Source organism: Prionailurus bengalensis, chromosome A3 (assembly GCF_016509475.1).
Source record: "Prionailurus bengalensis isolate Pbe53 chromosome A3, Fcat_Pben_1.1_paternal_pri, whole genome shotgun sequence".
Classification (NCBI taxonomy): domain Eukaryota; kingdom Metazoa; phylum Chordata; class Mammalia; order Carnivora; family Felidae; genus Prionailurus; species Prionailurus bengalensis.
Window position 1 is genome coordinate 114,375,049 of NC_057354.1, and position 21,796 is coordinate 114,396,844.

At 35.1% G+C, this 21,796-nt stretch overlaps 1 protein-coding gene across 26 annotated transcripts in view; it reads right to left on the bottom strand.

Annotated features, from left to right (window-relative positions):
- The window catches only part of BIRC6 (baculoviral IAP repeat containing 6), a 225,639-nt gene that overhangs the window by 138,090 nt on the left and 65,753 nt on the right, over nt 1-21,796 (bottom strand). For 9 of the 26 annotated variants that reach the window (XM_043553244.1, XM_043553243.1, XM_043553239.1 and 6 more), the window contains 9 exons: nt 19,859-20,037; nt 18,729-18,862; nt 17,791-17,952; nt 17,562-17,693; nt 16,356-16,453; nt 14,808-14,955; nt 13,831-13,964; nt 10,467-10,601; nt 378-565 (listed from right to left, as the gene is read on the bottom strand). In XM_043553244.1, the coding sequence (XP_043409179.1) occupies nt 378-565; nt 10,467-10,601; nt 13,831-13,964; nt 14,808-14,955; nt 16,356-16,453; nt 17,562-17,693; nt 17,791-17,952; nt 18,729-18,862; nt 19,859-20,037 (1,310 nt within the window). Of the gene's footprint in view, nt 1-377; nt 566-10,454; nt 10,602-13,830; nt 13,965-14,807; nt 14,956-16,355; nt 16,454-17,561; nt 17,694-17,790; nt 17,953-18,728; nt 18,863-19,858; nt 20,038-21,796 lie in introns of all 26 variants that reach the window. The other 17 variants (XR_006292783.1, XM_043553219.1, XM_043553242.1 and 14 more) reach the window with 3 other exon arrangements.

The following is a 21,796-nucleotide window of genomic DNA, read 5'->3' on the forward strand; positions in this document are numbered from 1 at the left end:
CAACTGTCATTATTACTAAATTTTAATCCACATGACTGCAAATCATCTTTAAAATATTTTAGGTTAGTCAATCTGTAAAAATAGTAACCATAACGTTTGACCAAGAGTGTTTAAACAGAGTTACAACGAATTTTACTAAAAGCCTGCCCCCCCATATCAATTATATTCCATCAGATATTTGTCAAACGAAATTTACTTACATAATTTTTAAACACTTAGATATATCACAAAGACATTACCTCAATTTTTGCAGAAAATGATTAGCTCAGATCGGTCAACCTACTTTCCTTTATGAAAATAATGGGCATTTTTACAGTACTTTTTTCAGCTTTTGAAGTTTAGAGACAGCATGAACAAAGAGCCAAAGAGTCTCCAACCTGTTGCTGAAGCTTCAAAAGCTGCTGCTGTTTCTCTTGCAGCACCTGCAGCTGTTGCTCGGCTGAAGCCATTGCATGAGAGAGAGACTGCAAAGCTACCTGGGCTGCTGAACTCAGGGCTGTCGAAGCTTCCCCAACTGTCCCCGATGACAGTCCACCTACTGCAGGAGTAACCCCGAAGGAACTCACTGGTGTAAGACAAGGGGGAGAGAAAAGGGATGAGGAAAAGGTTCATGCAGAAACATGTTCCAAGTATACTATTTTGACATTAAAACTAGAGTTTCATTTTAAAAGACAGTAAGCTATAGAGTATAAAAAAGAAGTCTTAATGATCAAAATCTTAATCATAAAAGCATACTCATTGATAATAACAGTATTTGAGTTTAAGGGATCCAGGACCTATTTCCAAATCAAAAACAAAACAAAACAAACAAACAAAAAAAACACAAAAAACAACTTGGTATACCTTTGAACTTAAAAATATTTTCAGCATGTAAGAAATTTCATTTAATATGGCTAAAATAAAAACACAAAATGAGAGTAATCCTATTATACAATTTGAGCTCAACGAATAAACTAAAATTTGCTTTACTAAGTTTTCCTGTAGCAGTACCTCCTTCCTCCTGCAAAAAGTTCAAAAAAACCTTTAATTACATCATTTAAAAAATCTGATGATACTTATTTCTTCATTTTAAAGCATAGTCTAGACAATCTGGCCCACATAGAATATGTAAAAGCAATGTTTCCTACCATATTCTCCCCAGAACACTAATATGGAGAGAAACATCTCTGATTCGACTTATGTCAAGCAAGTTTGGCACACCAGCTTACACATGAAGATTATCATTAATGGCTCTACGAAATCCCGTAAGTTGAACAATTTCTTTGACTTTCCTTTTCAATGTTACTCAAGTATACATTATAAAAAATAACTCCTCATTAAATATTTAACAATATTTGTGGAAAACATTTTAGGAAAAGCTAAGATAAAAGCTTAATTTCACAACATAATGAAATAGGTCAGCACAAAATATAGTTACATTAGGGAAAGATAACCACTACAACAGTAGCAAATTTTAGTGTGCATTACCATGTGACACTGTTTTAATCAATTACTGTATTCAACAGGTAAACAACTTTGAGAAGCAGACACTAGAACTCTGTTTTTTAACTGATGACAAAGAAGTGTGACCTGCAGAGCTGATAGTGGTAAAACTAGGGTTGGAACCAAGGACTGTGTGAAAACAAAGCCAATGGGGAACCACAGTGCCAAGCATGGAGCTTACTTACATCAACTCATTCTGTCTTTGCAATGACACATTGGTAGGTACGACTCTTACCCATTTTATAGGTAATGAATCTAAAGTTGAGGGAAGTAATTTGCTAATACCTGAAAGGGTCGGGGAGAACCCAGGTATGTGACAGGCTATCTTAACATCTAACAATGCTACACTGTGCTAGGATTAAAAAAAAAAAAAAAAAAAAAACTATTTAAAAAAATTAGCTGTAATCCACAAGATAGTAATAACAAACTGTGCATAGCCTTTCACAATTAAAAGTGTCTTCAACTTAAACACACACACACACACACACACACACTTATTACAGAATAGCCATACTATACTTCATTTAACTTCCAAGAATCCAACTCTACAAGCCTGGTCAAAGAAAGAGCAATCAAAACTCATATAAGCTATGTGCCCCAAAATGAAATCCATTTGCTTCATCTAATGTTCCACCAAAGAAACAGCTATTAATTCCAACTCTGGAGGAAAATTATTGGATTTACTGAAGCACTGCTATTGTACTTGTACTTTTTGGGTAATTACAGTCAATATTAACCACGTGGAGTTGAGCCCTTTACTGACTTTAAAATCCAATGCTCAAATACTACTTGTGGGAAAATGAATTAAGTAACCAGAAACACAAGAGACACATCAGCAATCCAAAAGAAATAAGTCATCCTGCAACTACAAATTTTTTAAATCTTTTGATTTTTTGATTGAGCAATATCCTTTTCTATTTTTATACAAAGGGCCTCAAAAACCATATATAAGTAGAGATCAAAAGAAAATAAAAATGACTATGACCACCATTTCTATTTAGTATCACGCAGGAAGTTCTAGAAAGCACAAAAGAGCAAGAAAAAGTAGTAAAAGATAAAATTATTAGAAAAACAACGAAGTAAAATTCTTATTAACAGATGACATGAGGCAGCTCTTCCTGCCCACAGGTCCTGTCTCCATGCTTTAATAAAATCACCTTTTTGCACCAAAAAAAAAAAAACAAAAAAAAAAACCCCAAAAAAAAAAAAACCCAAAAAACTAGATGACATGATTGTGTATATAAAAAGTCTTTAAGAATCTACAAACTATTAGAATTAATAAGCTAATATAGCAGTGTCACATGAGATTAATATACAAAAATCAATTAGATTTTTATGCACTAGCAACCAAAAAAAGGGAAATAAAATTAAGAAAAATATCACTTATACTAGCGTAAAAAAATCAAACAGCTAAGGATAAATCTGAAAAAGATGTGCTAAACGTCAACACTGAAAACTAAAAATATCTCCCAGAGCAACTTAAGACCTAAATACACTAGATATATCATGTTAATGAAGTAAAAGGCTTAATATTAAGATGTCAATTCTCCCAAACTGATTTATATTCAAATTCCAAATAAAAAAAAAATAATAAGCTCTTCGGTGTATAATCTGAAAAGCTCATTCTAAAATTTAAATGGAAATAAATACAGCATGATGATAATAATGCTGTATATAATTAATAATATAATAATGCTGTATAGTTTTCAATTCTGCATTTACAATTTCATGTGTTACACCTCATCAGTATAAATGACAGAATTCGGTTTTTTAATCTTTCCTTTTACTATGGGTAGTTGAAAGTTGCTAAGAATAGATCTTACATGTTCCCACCACAGAAAAAGAAATGGTAATTAAGTGACGGGCAGACATAGTAGCTAATGCCATAGTGGTAATCATTCTACAATATATAAATGTATCAAATCAATACATTATACACCTTAAACTTGCTGAGTGTTGTTATGTCAGTTATATTTCAATAAAGCTGGGGGGGAAATAGAAACAAACACCAAGAATCTTTAAGAAAACCTATCTTTAGGGGCGCCTGGGTGGATCAGTCGGTTAAGCATCCAGCTTCGGTACAGGTCATGATCTCACGGTTTGGTTTTTTGAGTATGAAACCTGCGTTGGGCTCTGCACTGACAGCTTGGAGACTGCTTAGTATTCTTTGTCTCCCTCTCGTTCCGTCTGCCCCTCCCCTGCTTGTGGGCATGTGCACTTACGCGCACTCTCTCTCTCTCAAAAATAAATCCAAAAACATTAAAAAAATTTTTAACTTTTATGTTAAACATATGTTTAAGAAGAAAAATGGAAAATTTCACTAAGTATATACTCAAGAAAACTGAAAACATAAAAATGTACACAAATATGCTGCATAGCAGCATTTTTCTTAACAGCCAAAAAAGAAGTAACAACTCAAACGTCCATTAACTTCTGAGTAGATAAGCAAAATGAGGTATATCCAAATTGTTTTAAAAGTAGCATATCCATACACTGGAATACTATTCAGTCATAAAAAGGAATGGTGTACGGAGACATGCTAAGTGGGTGAAACATGAAAACATTATGCTAAGTGAAAAAAGCCAGACAAAAGGGCCACAAACTATGATTCTACATTTATGAGAAATGTATGGGATGGGCAAATCCATAGAGACACAACATAGATTACTGACTGCCAGGCGATGGAGGGGAAAGGCGATGAGGAGTGACTGCTCATGACTACAGAACCTCTTTGTGGAGTAATGGAAATATTCTGGAATTAAAAAGTGATGATGACTGCACAACAAACTTTATACAAATTTTTTAAATCTACCAAAAAAGAAAGAAAAACAAAACTGATGAGTGTATACTACCAGATTTCAAGACTTAATATAAAGTTACAATAATTAAGACAATTAGGTACTGGCATAAGGCTAGAAAAATTGACCAGTGGACAAAAACGGACCTACACCACAGCAGACATGATTTTTAACAGACACAACACCACAGCAGAGTGGAGGAAGGGTAGATTTTTCCCATTAATAATAGAGAATGAGAATTAGTAAACTAAGATGAATTAGAAGCAAATAGCCACAGTAAAAGGAGAGATTTAAAAAACTGAGAATTACATCATTTATACTGGTAAGGTCTAACACATGAAACTGGAAACACAAAAAGAGAATACAGAAAACAAGGCAGAAGCACTGTGTGTACAGTTAATGGCTGAGATCTTTCTAAAGCTGATGGAAGTTATCAAGTAAGGATTCAGGAATGCCTATGAATCCTAATCAGGGTAAGTACAAATGAAACCATCTATAGGACCATCAAAGAAAAATGCTCGGGGGAGGGGGGGAGGGGGGGGTGGTGGACAGGGAAAGAATATGAATGAATCTTAAAAACAGCTTGAGAGCTGACAGGGACCTTAAAAAAGGAATAATAAGACTGACACAGTGGAAATGACAAGAAATTATCTTTAAATCACTAACAGAAATTAAAAACTTAGAATTCTGTAACATGTCAAAATATACTTCAAGAATGAAGAGAACATCTCTGGATCTAATCAACCAAATGTAAAATTTATTATTCAAATATTCAGACAAATTTAATTAAGTATAGGAAACAAACTGTACCATGAAAGTGATTACGCTAATTTAGTTGGTTATGATAAAAATTGATCAGGACAAATTATAGTTTCTATGATTATGATAAAAATGGATATGATGCATCAGTCATTACATAGTATTTGCACACTGTTTAAGCTATTTAAGGTACTTTTCATATATATATATATATATATATATATATATGAAAGGAATAATGATATAGTGTCTAGGATTTGTTTTGAAGTACTTCAGCAAAGAAAAAATAGCAGAGATAAAGGAAATGTGAAAACCATTAATAATACTGGAACGTGGATAATGGCTATGCGGTTTCTTTACCTAAATATTTTTTAAAATTTTAAAATTTCCTCCTTCAAAACTAAGTTTATTCACCACGGCCGGACAAGAATAAAAACAGATGTTACAGAATACTTTTCAAACAAAGAAAATCATACTTGATTGCAGCTCAAATGACAAAAAGGAAAAAAAGAGGGATTAAAATGGAAGGAGATAAATCCAAATGAATACTGAATATAAAAACCATAATAATTCATTTGGGAATTAAAATACACATAAAATTAAGGTATAAAAGCACAACTTCATACAAGTCAGAAAGGTGGTAAACGTTCTAGATATCTGCACTGTATAGTACAAACAGTAATTGGACTTCTGAATGTATAAAGGGTATATGTATATTATGACCACTGGGATAACTGCTAAAAACAGTAAAGAGTAGAAAAATAGCCCCCCAAAATATAATCACCCAGAATAAGATGAAAGGAAAGAGAAAACATCTAACTGGCAAAAGAGAAAACCTAGTAGAATACCCGTACATTAAAAACAGCAGATTTAGGGGTGCCTGGGCAGCTCAGTCAGTTAAGCATCCAACTTTGGCTCAGGTCATGATCCTGCAGGTTGTGACTTCAAGCCCCAGGTCAGGCTCTGTGCCACAGATACAGAATTCTGTGTCTCCCTCTCTCTCTGTCCCTCCCCTGCTCTCTCAAAAATAAATAAACATTAAAAAAAAAAAAAAAGATTTAAAAACAAATACATCAGTAATTACATTAAATGCAAATAAATATTCCAACTGAAAGACAAAGTATCAGACTCAATTTTTTTTTTCAACGTTTTTTTTTTGGGGGGGACAGAGAGAGACAGAGCATGGACGGGGGAGGGGCAGAGAGAGAGGGAGACACAGCATCGGAAGCAGGCTCCAGGCTCCGAGCCATCAGCCCAGAGCCTGACTCGGGGCTCGAACTCACGGACCGCGAGATCGTGACCTGAGCTGAAGTCGGACGCCTAACCGACTGCGCCACCCAGGCGCCCCTCAGACTCAATTTAAAAAAAGCAACTACAGGGGGCGCCAGGTGGCTCGGTCGGTTGGGCGTCCAACTTCAGCTCAGATCACGATCTCGCGGTCCGTGAGTTCGAGCCCCGAGTCAGGCTCTGGGCTGATGGCTCGGAGCCTGGAACCTGCTTCCGATTCTGTGTCTCCCTCTCTCTCTGCCCCTCCCCCGTCCATGCTCTGTCTCTCTCTGTCCCAAAAATAAATAAACGTTAAAAAAAAATTTAAACAAACAACAACAAAAAAAAGCAACTATAGGGGCGCCTGGGTGGCTCAGTCGGTTAAGCGTCCGACTTCGGCTCAGATCATGATCTCGTGGTCTGTGGGTTCGAGCCCCGCATCGGGCTCTGTGCTGACAGCTTAGAGCCTGGAGCCTGTTTAGGATTGTGTGTCTCCCTCTTTCTCTGACCCTCCCCTGTTCATGCTCTCTCTCTGTCTAAAAAATAAATAAATGTTAAAAAAAGAAATTTTAAAAAAAATTTAAAAAGCAACTATAAGCTGCCTATGAAAAATAAAGTTCAAAGTAAAAGGAAGGAAAAATATCTATCCTATTAATAGTAACCAAAAGAAAGCTGATACAAAGTATATAAATTTCAAACAAAGTAATTTTAGAAAAAATAGCTATCGGGGATAAAGAGATAATTCCTAATAATGAAAGATTCAATTCACAAGAAAGATTACAATCATTCTAAATTTGTATGGTAACTTCAAAATACACAAAATAAAAATTGGTGAAACTCAAAATTAAATATCCACAGGCACAGTGACAAGAATTTAACATATTGATCTTATGAACTAAAAGAAACCAAGGAATTAATCAATAAAGACACAATTCAAATAACACATTTAGCAAATCCACCTGAATGGACATAGCACAATTTACCAACAAGTGTAAATATTATTTTCACATATTTACGGAATACTTATAAAAATTGATCCTCTACAATTCCCAACACAGACTGCAAGACTGACAGAGTAATTTTTGACCATATAGCAATTTAAACAGAAATCAATAACAAGATAACTAGAAAATCCTCATATATTTGGACATTAAGAAGTGCATTTCTTTGGGGCGCCTGGGTGGAGCAGTCGGTTAAGCGTCCGACTTCAGCCAGGTCACGATCTCGCGGTCCATGAGTTCGAGCCCCGCGTCAGGCTCTGGGCTGATGGCTCAGAGCCTGGAGCCTGTTTCTGATTCTGTGTCTCCCTCTCTCTCTGCCCCTCCCCTGTTCATGCTCTGTCTCTCTCTGTCCCAAAAATAAATTAAAAAAAAAACATTGAAAAAAAAAATTTTAAAAAAAAGAAGTGCATTTCTTTAATGTTACTTACTAAAGTTGAATATATGCAAAACCCATGAAGCAATAAATCAACTACTACATTCATTTCCAAGAAAACAGTATATTCAGTAGTACTAAAAGCACCATAATTGAACAACCCAAATATCAATCAATAGTACACTTATCAACAGTGGGCACATAATTTTTTTTATTTAGACAACAGAATCTCATACAGCAATAAAAAACAACCAAGTATCTACAATGCACTGATATAGATAAATTTAACAATCATAACATTGAACCAAAGGCAGACCAAAAAAACACATAAATGTAATTTTATATTATAAATGTAGACCCTATCCAACAAGCATTCAGAAATGTGTAACTAAGTGTTTATACAATGAAAGAAACACCAAGAAAAGATTACTCTAAAAGTTAGAACAATGTTTCCCTTTTAGAGAGTAAGGGAGAAATAAGTGGAAGGGAACATGAAGACACTTTTCAGAGTGTTGGAAAAAAATTTTTTTTAATTTTTTGTATGTTTTTATTTCTGAGAGAGAGAGAGAGAGAGAGAGAGAGCGCGCGCGCGCGCGCAGGGGAGGGGCACAGCGAGAGAGACACACAGAATCTGAAGCAGGATTCAGCTCTGAGCTGTCGGCACAAAGCCTGACATGGGGCTCGAACTCATGGACTGTGAGATTATGACCTGAGCCAAAGTCGGACACTTAACTGACTGAGCCACCCAGGGAACTCAGAAAATTATTTCTTGATTTGGTGATCACAGGGACAGTTTGTTTTGTCATAAATTGTTGGGTTATACAATTGTTTTCTGCACTTTTTCATAACAGCATTATATTTCATAGCTAGTATGTTTTGAAAAAAGTAAACAGGAAGTTGAGAGACTATAGTCACCTTTTAGCACCTTATGATCACAGCTGACTTTGCACTGCACCTGGGTGGCTCAGTTGGTTAAGCATCTGACGATCTCAGCTCAGGTCATGATCTCGTGGTTCGTGGGCTTGAGTCCTGAGTTGGGGTGTGCCCTAACAGAGTGGAGCCTGCTTGGGATTCTCTCTCTCCCTCTCTCTCTCAAAATAAATAAACAAAATTAAAAAAAAAAAAAAAAGAAAGAAAGAAAGACTTTGCCCTAACATTTAATAAAAACCCCTTTGCTGGTGATGGTTTCAGTCTGGGTGAAATACATATATGATTCATACTATCTCTGAAAATACAAAAAGCTGGTTCCATTGCTTGCTTTGTAGGAGATGAAAGGGAGTGTGAGGAATACTTCTCTTCTTCAAACCTAATCTGTGATCTATTACAAAATTTTATACCTTCTGAAAGCATTACTTACTCAAACACATGCATTTTAGATCCTTAATTTCAAGACAGTTCCAAAAGAGTCTGATTTATAACAAAAGAGTTCTCTGAAAGTGCAATTTCTTGTCACAGCATTTTTCTATTCCAATGTAAATATATGTCTCTACAAAATGACTATAACAATCCAAGAAAGCAAACACAAATAAAATTGATCCTTCTAGCATCCCATGTAAGATTTTAATTAAAAACTCTGAGGTAAATTACGTAGGCAAAGGATTTCACTTAGTAATTACTTCCACAATCGGAAGATATAAAATGATTCTGAATAAAAAGGTACTCAAAGAATTGATAATTTATATACATATATATACATACACACATAAACATTTATTTTTTTTTTTTGAGAGAGAGAGAGAGAGAGAGAGAGAGAGAGAGCGAGCTGGAGAGAGGGGCAGAGGGAGAAAGAGAAAGAACCCCAGGCAGGCTCCATGCTCAGTGCAGAGTGCGATGCAGGGCTCAAGCCCACAATCCCAGGATCATGAACCAAGCCCAAGTCAGAAACTCAACTGACTAAGCCACCTAGGTGCCCTGATAAATTTCTTCTAAAAACCCTTCTTAAAAGGTTTTGTGACTTCTCAAACTGTTTTTCCTTTCTGTTAATCTATTGAAGAAAACAAAAAGAAAACCACAAACACAAAACCACCAACAGAATTCATTCAATATTCAAGCTCTTCTGTAACTGTAATATAAAGATAAAACCCTAATATTTTTAATTATAAAAATTTCACTTATTTGTGCCAACACAGAATTGTAAAGAAACACTTATCTTACTTACAATGTGAGAAAAAAGCACAGAAAAGAAGGTTTATAAAAAAAAAACAAACCAGAGTTCCCACTGATTATTCATTACAAACATCAATAATACCACATATTCAACACACTAAAATATTGGTTCATATGTCTGAAGGTGCTTTAAACTAGCTGGAAAAACAGTATTCCTTCTTCACTCTTCTCAACGATATTACCAAACACACTGTGAACTTTAAATGCAAGAAATAGCATTACAATGCCAAAACTGCACATAACACTGGTCAATAGTTGAGGAGTATTGAGGCTTGGTAAAGGAAATGCAGTCCCTTTTAATTTTCCCTTTAATTTTGTTATGTTTGATATTTTCCAAATTAAAAGGCTTCTAAAATTGCACACATCTAAAAACAAAAGGATTTAAGACCGTGTTCTAGAAGGTAGGAAAAAAAGTGCTATGAATTGACTTAGAAAAGAACACAAAAATACTTAAGAATTTTCCCTCCTATTAATAAGTTTCTATTAACATGACACCAAAGGAACTTATAAATAACATAAACTGATATTTAATTACTTACATATCACTTCGTATTTATGTCAGCATAAAATGCATAATAAAAAGAGAGTATAATAAAAGAAGGTATATACCAGTAAACGTACTTGCATCATCCCTTTCTATTCTGGTGCCATCACTAGTTGACACACAAGTAAAGTGCAGGGGCTCAACTTCTAGAAGTCCAGTGAGAGATGTGAAACTACCTTCGGCAGCTGTGCAACTACTGACCTTTCCATTTCCTATTGCAGAAAAGAGACAAGTTTTATGATATGTAAATAAATTTTAAAAAGGCAACAGTCCTATGGAAAATTACACCTGCTACTACAATTTTAATTAGACAAGATGTATAAACACACAATCCTCATACAGGGCCATTCAATTAATATGAAACATCAACAAGTGATCAAGATTTTAAATGAATAAAATATAATAAAACAGCTACTAATATTAGCTATTACACAATCTGTTGAGTATGCATAAAATCAGAATACATTCTGTGATGTCAACTGTATAAATATGACACTAAATAAAAACTAAAGAAACATTCTAAAATATCCAAATTTATCTATAAATAAATCTTTATGTTTCATATATATTATCAATTTTCTAGAATGAGGACTACTACTTTATAACCATAGAAAAACCCCTGAACAATGCTGAGGGTGAACAATGTTGGGGGTGCCAACCCAGCGCAGAGTCAGAAATCCACATGTAACTTCTGACTCCTCCAAAACTTGACGACTTAGAGCCTACTGTTGACCAGAAGCCTTATAGGTGACATAAAGAGATGATTAACATATACTTTTCATGTCTTATGTAATATATACTGTATTCTTACACCAAAGTACACTAGAGAAAACAAAGTGTTAATGAGAAAATCACAAGTGAAAATACATTTACAGTATTATACAGTACTATATTTATCGAAAACAATTCTGCATTAAGAGGACCCACACACTTCAAACTCATGTTGCTGAAGGGTTAACTGTAGTTTAAGTTAGCACATGTAGTTGAAAAATTAAATTAAATTAAATTAAATTAATTCACATGATCACAACTACGAACAGTAAAACCACAGCAAGAAGGCCAGACGGAAGAACACAAAAGAATTAACAGTGTATGTGTTATGGAGGAAAAGAGTTATTTTTGGTATTGTCCAAATTTTCTGGAATTAGTACTGCTTTAAACAGAATTCCTGAACAGATAAAATTAAACAGAAACCAAAGATGGAAAGAATGGGGAGATACAAAAGCTAATAACATCTGAAGGATTAAATGTAAGACTAAATTGTCATGACCATGTTCTCTAACATTTCACTGGTGCACACCATAGGACCTTACATGTATTTAAAAAAAAAAAAAAGTATTTATTGAGCGCTTACAAGACATAGGAAATGCATTAAAAAAAAGACAGGCCTCAGTCTCATGAAACACATATTTGGTGTTAATAGGTTAGTAGGCATTAAACAACTAATCATACAATTAAAAAAAAAAGTGCTTACCCCACAACCCAGCATTTGCAGTAGTAGGTATTTACCCAAAGAATACAAAAATACTAATTCAGAGAGATACATGCAGCACCCCGATGTTTACAACAGATGATCTACAAGAGCCAAATGTCCATCGACTGATTAATGGAAGAAGATGTGGGGTATGTACATACATACGTGTACACACACACACACACACACACACACACACACACACACACACAGGAATATTACTCAGCCATAAAAAAGAATGAGATCTTGCTATCTGCAACAACATGAATGGAGCTAGAAAGTATTATGTTAAGCGAAGTAAGTTACAGAAAGACAAATACCATATGACTTCCACTCATATGTAGAGTTTAAGAAAGAAACAAAGGAAACGATCATAGGGAATAAAATAGAGAGGCAAACCAAGAAACAGACTTTGAACTACAGAGAACAAACTGACAGTTGCCAGATGGGAGGTGCGTGGGAGATGGTTAGATAAGAGCAATGCAGAAAGACCAGTTAGAACACTATTATTGTAGTCCATATTCAAGATGACTGGCTTTCCTGTAATCATGTGATCACGGGGGGTAAGAGAATAGATTTGAAATATATGATGGTGTAAAAAGAGACAGCCTCACTGTTGACAGCCTCACTGTGGAGGCTGAGAAAGAGGTATCAAGGATGACATTCAGATTTCTGATTTGTGCCAGTGATGCCATTAACTGAGAAAACAAATACTGCACATGGACCAATACCGAGGAATAAAATAACGAGACAATGATATGGAGACTTAGGTCATGATTTCTAAGTCCCTTCTTCTGGGTCTTCTTTACGGAATGTGCTACTCTAGCGAATTTGTTCCCTGGCTTGACCTGAGCTTTATGGTCTTCTCCTTACACTCTCTCCATTCTGAATCTGGTATACAGAAAGACACCTATACATCTAGTTCTAGCCGTTCCTCTGAATTCCACTCATAAACTAATGTGTCACTTGGACAGAGATAGAGCAGCATAAAATAGAGCCTAAGTCATCAAACAGAGGAAGACACATACATCCACAGCAACATAAGCCATTAAAAAGCAAGTAACAGACCAGTAAGTATGATCTCTTTCATTAAAAATGTTCATGAACACGTGTAGCAAACAAGTCTACACAGCTAAACATCCTGTTAACAAAGGTAATCTAAGACGGTGGAAAGGTTGGAATTTAGGCACTTCACATATTATTTACATTTCTGTATTTGATTTTTCTCATTTGCTTTTTCTCGCAATTCATCTTTTAAAGTAAAAGAAACTGAAATTAACCCCAAAATTTACTTCTATTTAATGTGGTAATTATCTTAATATATTTACCAAAAATTCTAACATTGTGGTTTATTAGCAAAACTTGTAGTAAGTTCAAATGGAAGAAAACAAAAAATAAAATAGTCATTGCCTTATTTAACAAAACTAGATAAACACCAAATTATAGCACTTGGAAAGGTTATACAGTGTTATACACTCAATCCTAAAAGCATTCTTTCAGAAATGTAAACAAGAATACATGTAACACTGTACAAAGTTTATCTGAGTATGCCAGTAGATACAGAAAATTATTTTTCTTTCTGCATCTTTACTTATTATAATAAATATACATTAATTTTTATTTTTGATATATGAACCTATCCTTTAATTTTGGGGACATCAAAGGCATACCAAATAAAACTGAAAGGCTACAACAAATAATCAAATTTTAAATAGTCTCTTATGAGCATTAAAGTCATACTGACATGCAAGGAAACACAAAAAAACAAACAAAACAACCCTTGCAAAAATAACTTCAGTAATTTTTCTAAGGGGGGAGTTAAGAAACAAAGGCATTTTCATGATTCACAGATGTTAAGTTCTGAAGAATTTTAGTTTTTAAAAACAGAATGTCGTAACTACAATCTATTAAGTCAATGATAGCTTAAATAGAAGAAATAAAATTCAGAAATTCCTTTATGTTACTACCTGAAAGGACATCTGATAAATCAATTTCATCTGACTGGACACCAATGCTGCTGTTGTACACATTTTTACAAGAAGAGCCGCTCATTTCCAAATCAAAGAGGACTGGATCAAATGGTGAGCTATATAATCCATATCTGAAAAATAAAATAATGTCCTAACAATTTTCCTGTTGGCCATCTAATTAACAAATTACCTATTTACTTCCAGTTGAAAGCAGTTTGACACAGGGCAAAAGGAAACACTAACCAAATTTAACCCACTAAATTCAGTGAATCTCAGTTATGTTCCCTGGAAACCTATATTCCAGAAGATGTGGTGCCAGAGACTCAACAAATGTGATTCCAATAAACTGGTAGCTAATGAACCAAGATTGAATCTTCATCTGCAGACTGAGGCAAGGAAGACATATCAGGCACCCTTCCCTCAACTCCATCATTAATTACATTGACTCAGCAGAAAGTACAAAGGCTTTGAGTAAAATCTGATCAAAATCAAGATTTCTCCTCTAAAAAGATTAAAAAATCATCATGTTAAATAAAAATACTTCAAATACTGAAGATCAGGCAAGAACTCAAATCTAACCATTAGCTATTTGTTTCATTATATTGGAAGTTTTTAGAAAAATCAACCAGCAGATGAAGAATAATAGTTAAGGCCTGTAAGCGATTTATATAACTTCAACCACAAAGTTTGAACAGTAGAGAAATTATCTTATGCTTCTTCAATTAACAAGAAACACCACTTTTAAGTATTTTAATACAATTGGTCCTCTGAATACTCATCTTCAGGACTTTCAAAATTGTTAAAAGGAATTATTTCAGAGAAAATAGAGGAAAAGAAAACCTTAGACTAATATTTAGAAAAAGGAAAAGCATTTATTAAATTTTTGCAGGCAAATATATATTTTAGCAATTCTGTGCAAAGCGGGTATCATATCCTGAAAGATCCATTATTAGTCACTACGTGTATTAAAATACCTTGTCTGAAGTAAAGCTTCCATTGGCGTTAGCCTGTCCTGTAACTGTTTGGACACAGCAGTAAGCAAAGATGCACAAGCTGTACTGCACCCAGCCAAATCTTCATCTTTAACATAATTCAGTAAGACAAAATACCAATAGACAGAACCTGAAAACAATAAAAGCAAATCAATGTTTCTTTTCCTCATTTTTCTCTAACAAAGAGAACATCATATTACATATTTATCAGTAAGTCCCCTTAGGAAACAACTTACAAAGAAGGACCACCTCTTTGGAGGACTCTAAGAGGACAGTGACAGGGAATCTCCCATTTTTTAAGAAGTTTATCAAGTCAACCTAGTCATTCAGGTTTTCACTAACTTGAGATGACTCTGAGGGACATTTTAGAATAGCTGGAAAAGTACAGAAAAGTCTTCCAAACGATCCTCCCTGAAATACTGTTTGGTTTATACTAAAATTTTCAAAAACAATGGATGGCAATGAGCTCCTAGCAAGTAAATATAGTTATGCTATATACCGCCAGTTAGACACAGACCAACACAGCTTAAAAGATGATCATCATGGTGTATTCTAAGGCTCTTCTGTAAAATTTGAGATATCTAAGTACACCCCAGAATTTAAGCATCCTATCTTGAAGACCATCCTCAAAAAAAAAACAATTTTAAACTGCAAAGACTATTAAAGTGAGCGACCAAGTCCAAAACATCCTACTCTGTAGAACATAAAGGTAACCATTTTACCCAAAATATGTTCAAGGAAAATATAAATATCCAAATTAATGATAATATAACCACTTATCAACTAACTTTGAACAGTTTTTTTCTATAATACCACAAAGATCAAATCCTTGTGAAACATATTTATCTCATTGAGACAACTTGTTGAATAAATTGATTATTAAACAAAAGACTGTAAAAAATGTCTACAAAAAGATAATGTTAGGTTTAGAAGGGCAAATTAGTAGCTCTTTATAGCAACTAAAATGGCACAAAACATTGAAAATACTTGTAAAATTTTTATTGCTTTATATATGTGCTATTTTAGGGGGACTGCTTTATAAAGTGCTACTTGATAACTACATTCATTCTTTTCTTTTTCTACATTCATTCTTGAATGGCATGTTTATAGTCTTCAGGTGCTTTAAAAACCTACTGGCCCCTTTTCTAGTTTGCCAAAGTCCCAGCAACCACACACAATACACGCACGGACCATTTTCCTTAGGTCATCTCTCTGCACCTGCTGGCATTTTAGCAAATTTGGGAAGATGTGATCTATAGTCTGTGAACAACCAAACAACTCAACAATTTGAATGAGGTATAGAAAATGTATGAATTGAGACGACTTGCTATTTACTTAACTCTCCCACTTTTCCAACCAGTATTACTGAACAGAGTATCTGCCCACCTTCTCACAATCTGCCAACCCTTAGAGAAGCTAGAGAAAAAAGAGGGGCTAACTGAGGGGAAAATGTTGACTACATAATCTCAAATATATTGTGAGATATTTCCCATGACTACTGTTATTTGTGAGTAAACTAATTTCACATACCACCAGTTGCTGCTGCAGGTAAAAATGACATATTCTCAAGTAAGGCCTTCAACAGAACAGATCCAAATCCTGGTTGACACGGGTCACATTTGCCATTACTGAAAAAATTTAGAAGAAAAAAACTTAAATGTATCACCCAATGTCTAAATTCAATCCTAAACATGCTGTAGTACCTAAAACTAAATTTTAAAATGTATTCATACAGATTACAAGAAAAATCTGCCTTAAAGCCCCATATACATGCAGAAAGAACACAAGGACTGATTATACTGAAGGTCTTTGTCACGGTTTTCCTTTGCATTAAACCATTCTCTTCACCAAAAAGGATTAACAAGCAGGCATAGGCATTACTATCAGTTTTTAAACATTTCCTAGATGGTTTAAATCTCAGGGTCTAGAAGAAAGGTCTACACAATGTTACAAATAAACCTGGTAAGAATGTCACGTAACAGGGAATAATGCCTCAGGTGAAGAATCAAACGACAATCAGGGAAGATAAAAAGTGGGGGAAGGGTTCCCCTTACAAAACTTCCCAAAATGCTACCAATAGGTAAAGAAGCCCGGTAGACTTCTTTTATTAAAAGACTTAGGCAAGTCGACATTTTCCCCCTAAAAACCTAAAATTCTTTCTTAGAATCTCAATAATCCTCAGGGCACCTGAGTGGTTCAGTCGGTTTAGCATCCAACTCTTGATTTCAGCTCATATCATGATAATCAGAGTTTGTTCCAGAGTTCAAGCACCACATTGGGCCTCACGTTGACCTTGGAATTTTCTCCCCTCCCCTGCCTCTCCCCTCCCCTTCCCCTGTTCGTGTTTTTTCTCTCTCTGAAAATAAGTAAATAAACTTAAAAAAAAACAACAAACAAACAACAACAACAAAAAAAACCAAGAATCTTGGGCGCCCAGGTAGCTCAGTTGGTTAAGCATCTGACTTTGCCTCAGGTCAAGATCTTCTGGTTCATGAGTTTGAGCCTCACATAAGGCCATCTGGCATGCTCTCGCTCTCAAAAATAAATAAATATTAAAAAAAAAAAAAAAAAAAAGACTGAGTAACCCTCATCAACTTTCGAGATTTTTTTAACTTATGAAAATTCTTCTGTTATACATTCATTCACCAAGTATCAAATTACACTACAGACACAGCATCACCTATCAAACTATAGCTGCACCTACAAAGTGTACTTTCAACTTAAAAAACCACTAACCTAATGCACAAGGCTAGAAATCGGGCACACTTATGGGCTATGCTGCGTCCCGCCTCAAAGAAGCATACACGCACAATGTCTGAAAGACATTTTCGTGTTTTTGAAAGCAGGCTCTCATTTCCTTCTTTGGAGCTGCAAAACAATAGCAGATGTTTAGACTCATCTTGAACTTCTACTCGTAATCACCAAATAGCTATCATCAGTTGTTAGTAAAATCTTAATTATTAACCTTCCAGGTCCATTCGAATGTACTCCAGCTAACCAACAAAGGGTATCCAACACAAGGCTCTGGGCATGTTCTGTGATTTGGCCATCATCTGCTTTTCTACAAAGAGTGTTAAGAAGCTTCTCGTGAAATTCTGAAAACTGTAACATAGCACATCGTTGCACTCTAAAAAACAGAAGATATAAACACATTAACAACCAAAATAGAACAGTTATGACTAAACCTACCACAACCTGGTTGGTTATTTGAAATCATGAATATCACAATTTAAAACATGTTTTCGAAAATTAAATATTAACAATGGAATGCTGACCTATTAATTTAAGGTTATGGTATTAAAAGGTCAAAACAGCATATAAGCAATACTTCGTTTATAGAAAGTTTTAAAAGAAATTAAGTTTACAATAATGTACTATATTCTGACAAAGAGTGAATAAAACTTCAAATTATATTTATGTCTTTCCTCATTCTACAAATATTATATTCCTGGTATATACCAAGCACTGTACAGATACCTGGGATAAACCAATGAAGTAGAAAGATAATTCATACCCTCATTGAGATTACAAATACTTAAGTGAAATGGAGACCAAACAAAAATTTTCAAGTAAAAGATTTAAAAATTTTATGTGTGGGGTGCCTGGGTGGTTCAGTTTGTTAAGCGTCCAACTTTGGCTCAGTCATGAACTCGAGGTTACTGAGTTCAAGCCCCATGTCGGGCTCTGTGCTAACAGCTCAGAGCCTGGAGCCTGCTTCAGGTTCCGTGACTCCCTGTCTCTCTGCCCCCACCCTGCCCGTCCCCCGCTCACACTTTGTCTCTCACATAAATAAACATAAAATAATTTTTTTTTCCATCTTACGTGTGTGTGTTAACATTTATTAGAATTCATCCTTTGTACATTTATTACCAAGAGAATAGCAGAAGAAGGAAATGAGGTTACCTTTCCTTAGAAATTGAAGTTTTCTTAAATCTTCGAATGGTGACTGAGACCTCTTGCAGTAAGTCACAGCCCCGGAGGTTCTCAGATTTCCGGGCGCTACTTGAATTTTCATTCTTAACGTTAGATGATTTTTCCTAAACATACAAAAACAAATAACTCAATGAACAAACAAATGAAACTAAAAAAGCATTTACCATTTAAATAACGTTTTTTTAAAAAGGAAAATAACTGTATTATGACTATCAAAACAGAAATATCAAATTAAAATGAAAGCTTTTACCCTCATATTCAGTAAATGACTAATTTCCCCCAGTATTTATAATGGGGAAAAAACAAAGTGGCTGTTTTAAAGGCAATAACCCAATGATTATAGATTAGAAAGCCAAAGTCCTGAGTCCAAGTCCCAGCCACAGCACTTAGAAGCGATATGAAATATGACAGCTCCCCATCTCCAAGGTTCACTCACTTTCAATATGAAAAATGGAGATAATAATAGCACCTGCTCTGCCTACCTCAGAGTTATTTTGAGGATTAAATCAGATAAAGTACACAGAAGTCCTTGAAAAATTGGAAGACCTATACAAATATAAGATGATTGGTGTTACTGATATTGCTATTGTTGCTTATGAATTAATGATGATAGAGAAACAAAAATCTCCAGAGTTCAGGAAAATCCAAGATTAGACAATTATGAAGAGACTGCATGGTACACAGCTAGTTGTAGAAAATCAACCTTGAAATTAGGATTTATCTCTAACATTACTCCCCAACTTCTCTTCCTGCATCCTCCCAAATGTTTACCCAAAAAAAAGTGGTGAGTTACCAGTAAAGGACATAGAAACAAACTCTAAAACCTAAATAAAGAGGTATTATGGTCTAAAACAATTATAAAGGGAAATATCTGCTAACAATTAGTCTGCTGAGCATACTTTATAAACGCTTGCTTACAGTTAATTCAAAATAGATTCTTCTTAATTGTATATTTAAAGTCAGTCACTGCAAGGAAAAATTATAAACAAAGTGCCTATTGAAAAATCAATAAAGGGCCATACTACTTCAAGAGTGTGTCAGATCTTGTCCACCATGTCTATAATAGCACTGCTGTAGTTCAAAATGGCACAGCTTCATACCTTGCCTGCTGCAACTTTTGCCAAGAGTGAAGCAAGTGAATAACCCTTGTTACTCTGGTGTTTTAAGGATGGAAGTCTTACTACCGGGCGTATACCACCATTACAGATCTCATCGGTTCCTCTTTCATTTACTGCCTTGACGTGGATTAAAAAGGAACGGTATTTTCCTCCTGCCATACCTAGAGGAGCCAACACAGAATGGGAAAAATAACCAAATCACCAAAAGAACGAATTGTTTTTCACCTTAACAGAGCAAGTTATGTAATTAATTCCACAAATTTTCAAATTATTGAGTCTAATCACTGAATAACCTTCATATGTTGGTAGCAAAATAACAAAAAGCACAGGGGCTATACCAACAACAGAAGACAGAAAATTCTGACTAAATGTTACAAACATTTTGCATATCTTTCCCTGGCGAAATGATACATTTTAATAACATTTTGTCAACTATGGGAAAAACACAAAGATAAAACTACCTTTCAGTGAGCACCACTGATCGATAATGGAAGGTATCATTCTGTGAATGCATCCGGTCCTCTTACACACACACGCACACAGACATACGCACATATACACGAGCACAAAAAGCACAGGCTTTGGCGTCACGACCTGGGTCTGAATAATGGCTCAGTTATTTATTAGACATGTGCCCGATAATCTCCTGTGGTTCAGTTCCTTCAAATGTAAAATGGGAATAAGGGTACCTACTTCAAAAGTACCTAAAACACAATTGTGCATGGCACAAAGAGAGCACTCAATAAATACTGGTCGTTACTTTCACCAGTACATTTTGCTTCCTTTTTTTTTTTTTTTTTTTTTTATTTTATTTATTTTTGGGACAGAGAGAGACAGAGCATGAATGGGGGAGGGGCAGAGAGAGAGGGAGACACAGAATCGGAAACAGGCTCCAGGCTCTGAGCCATCAGCCCAGAGCCCGACGCGGGGCTCGAACTCACGGACCGCGAGATCGTGACCTGGCTGAAGTCGGACGCTTAACCGACTGTGCCACCCAGGCGCCCCAACATTTTGCTTCCTTTTAACTAAACTGAGATCATACCACACAATCCATATGTAAAATATACTGCAAAAATAACCTCAAATTAATACACTCACCAGTAAACCATCAGCCTATTGTTATCTCACAGGTATTAAATCCTTCTGTAATTACAAAAGCTACCTTTGTTGTTTTCCACTGATCCACCTGCCTACTGTGCTAACATTACACTGTTATAATCTTATTGTTGTGTTATTACTCTTTGTTTTAGTATCTGACAAGACCCTCCCTCTCTGTTTTCTTTTTCCAAACCTCTTTGACCCAGATCTTCCTCTTACTCTAAAAATTTAGCAATCATTTTCTCCAGTACCAAAGATTTCTGGAGAATTTGGAAAGGAAAAAAAAAAACCATCTTCAGTAAATTCTAGGAAAGTTAACACTTTTAAATTTAGTCTTTTGAAATACATGTCATATAATTCCACCCTCCATTTTGTCAAAGCCAACATCTTTATATTCATATACAAATTTACGTTTCACAGTCTCATTCAACAAAAGTTAAGTTATACTCTCAGCAATACGAGAGATCTTATTAGTCTTGCTCACTGCTATACCCCAGCACGTAGCATAACACACCACAGGATGTCATAAACTTAATGAATGAATGAGCTGTAGTCAAGAGAGCACATTAAAACTCGTATACAACACATACTATGCATCTAACGGTAAATGTGTAAATGTGGACAGCTATTACGAAGGGAATGTACACAAATGAAAACCGTTGTTATTTAGGTGGTGAGGTACTTTCTGGCTTGAGGAAGGATCACCACATCCCATCCCACATCCAAACTTACTTTAATAATCAAGGTAGGTACTTTGTTGGCTTTTTTAATTTACTGGGAAATGAAGGCTGATATATAAACATCCTACTACTGTAATATCTA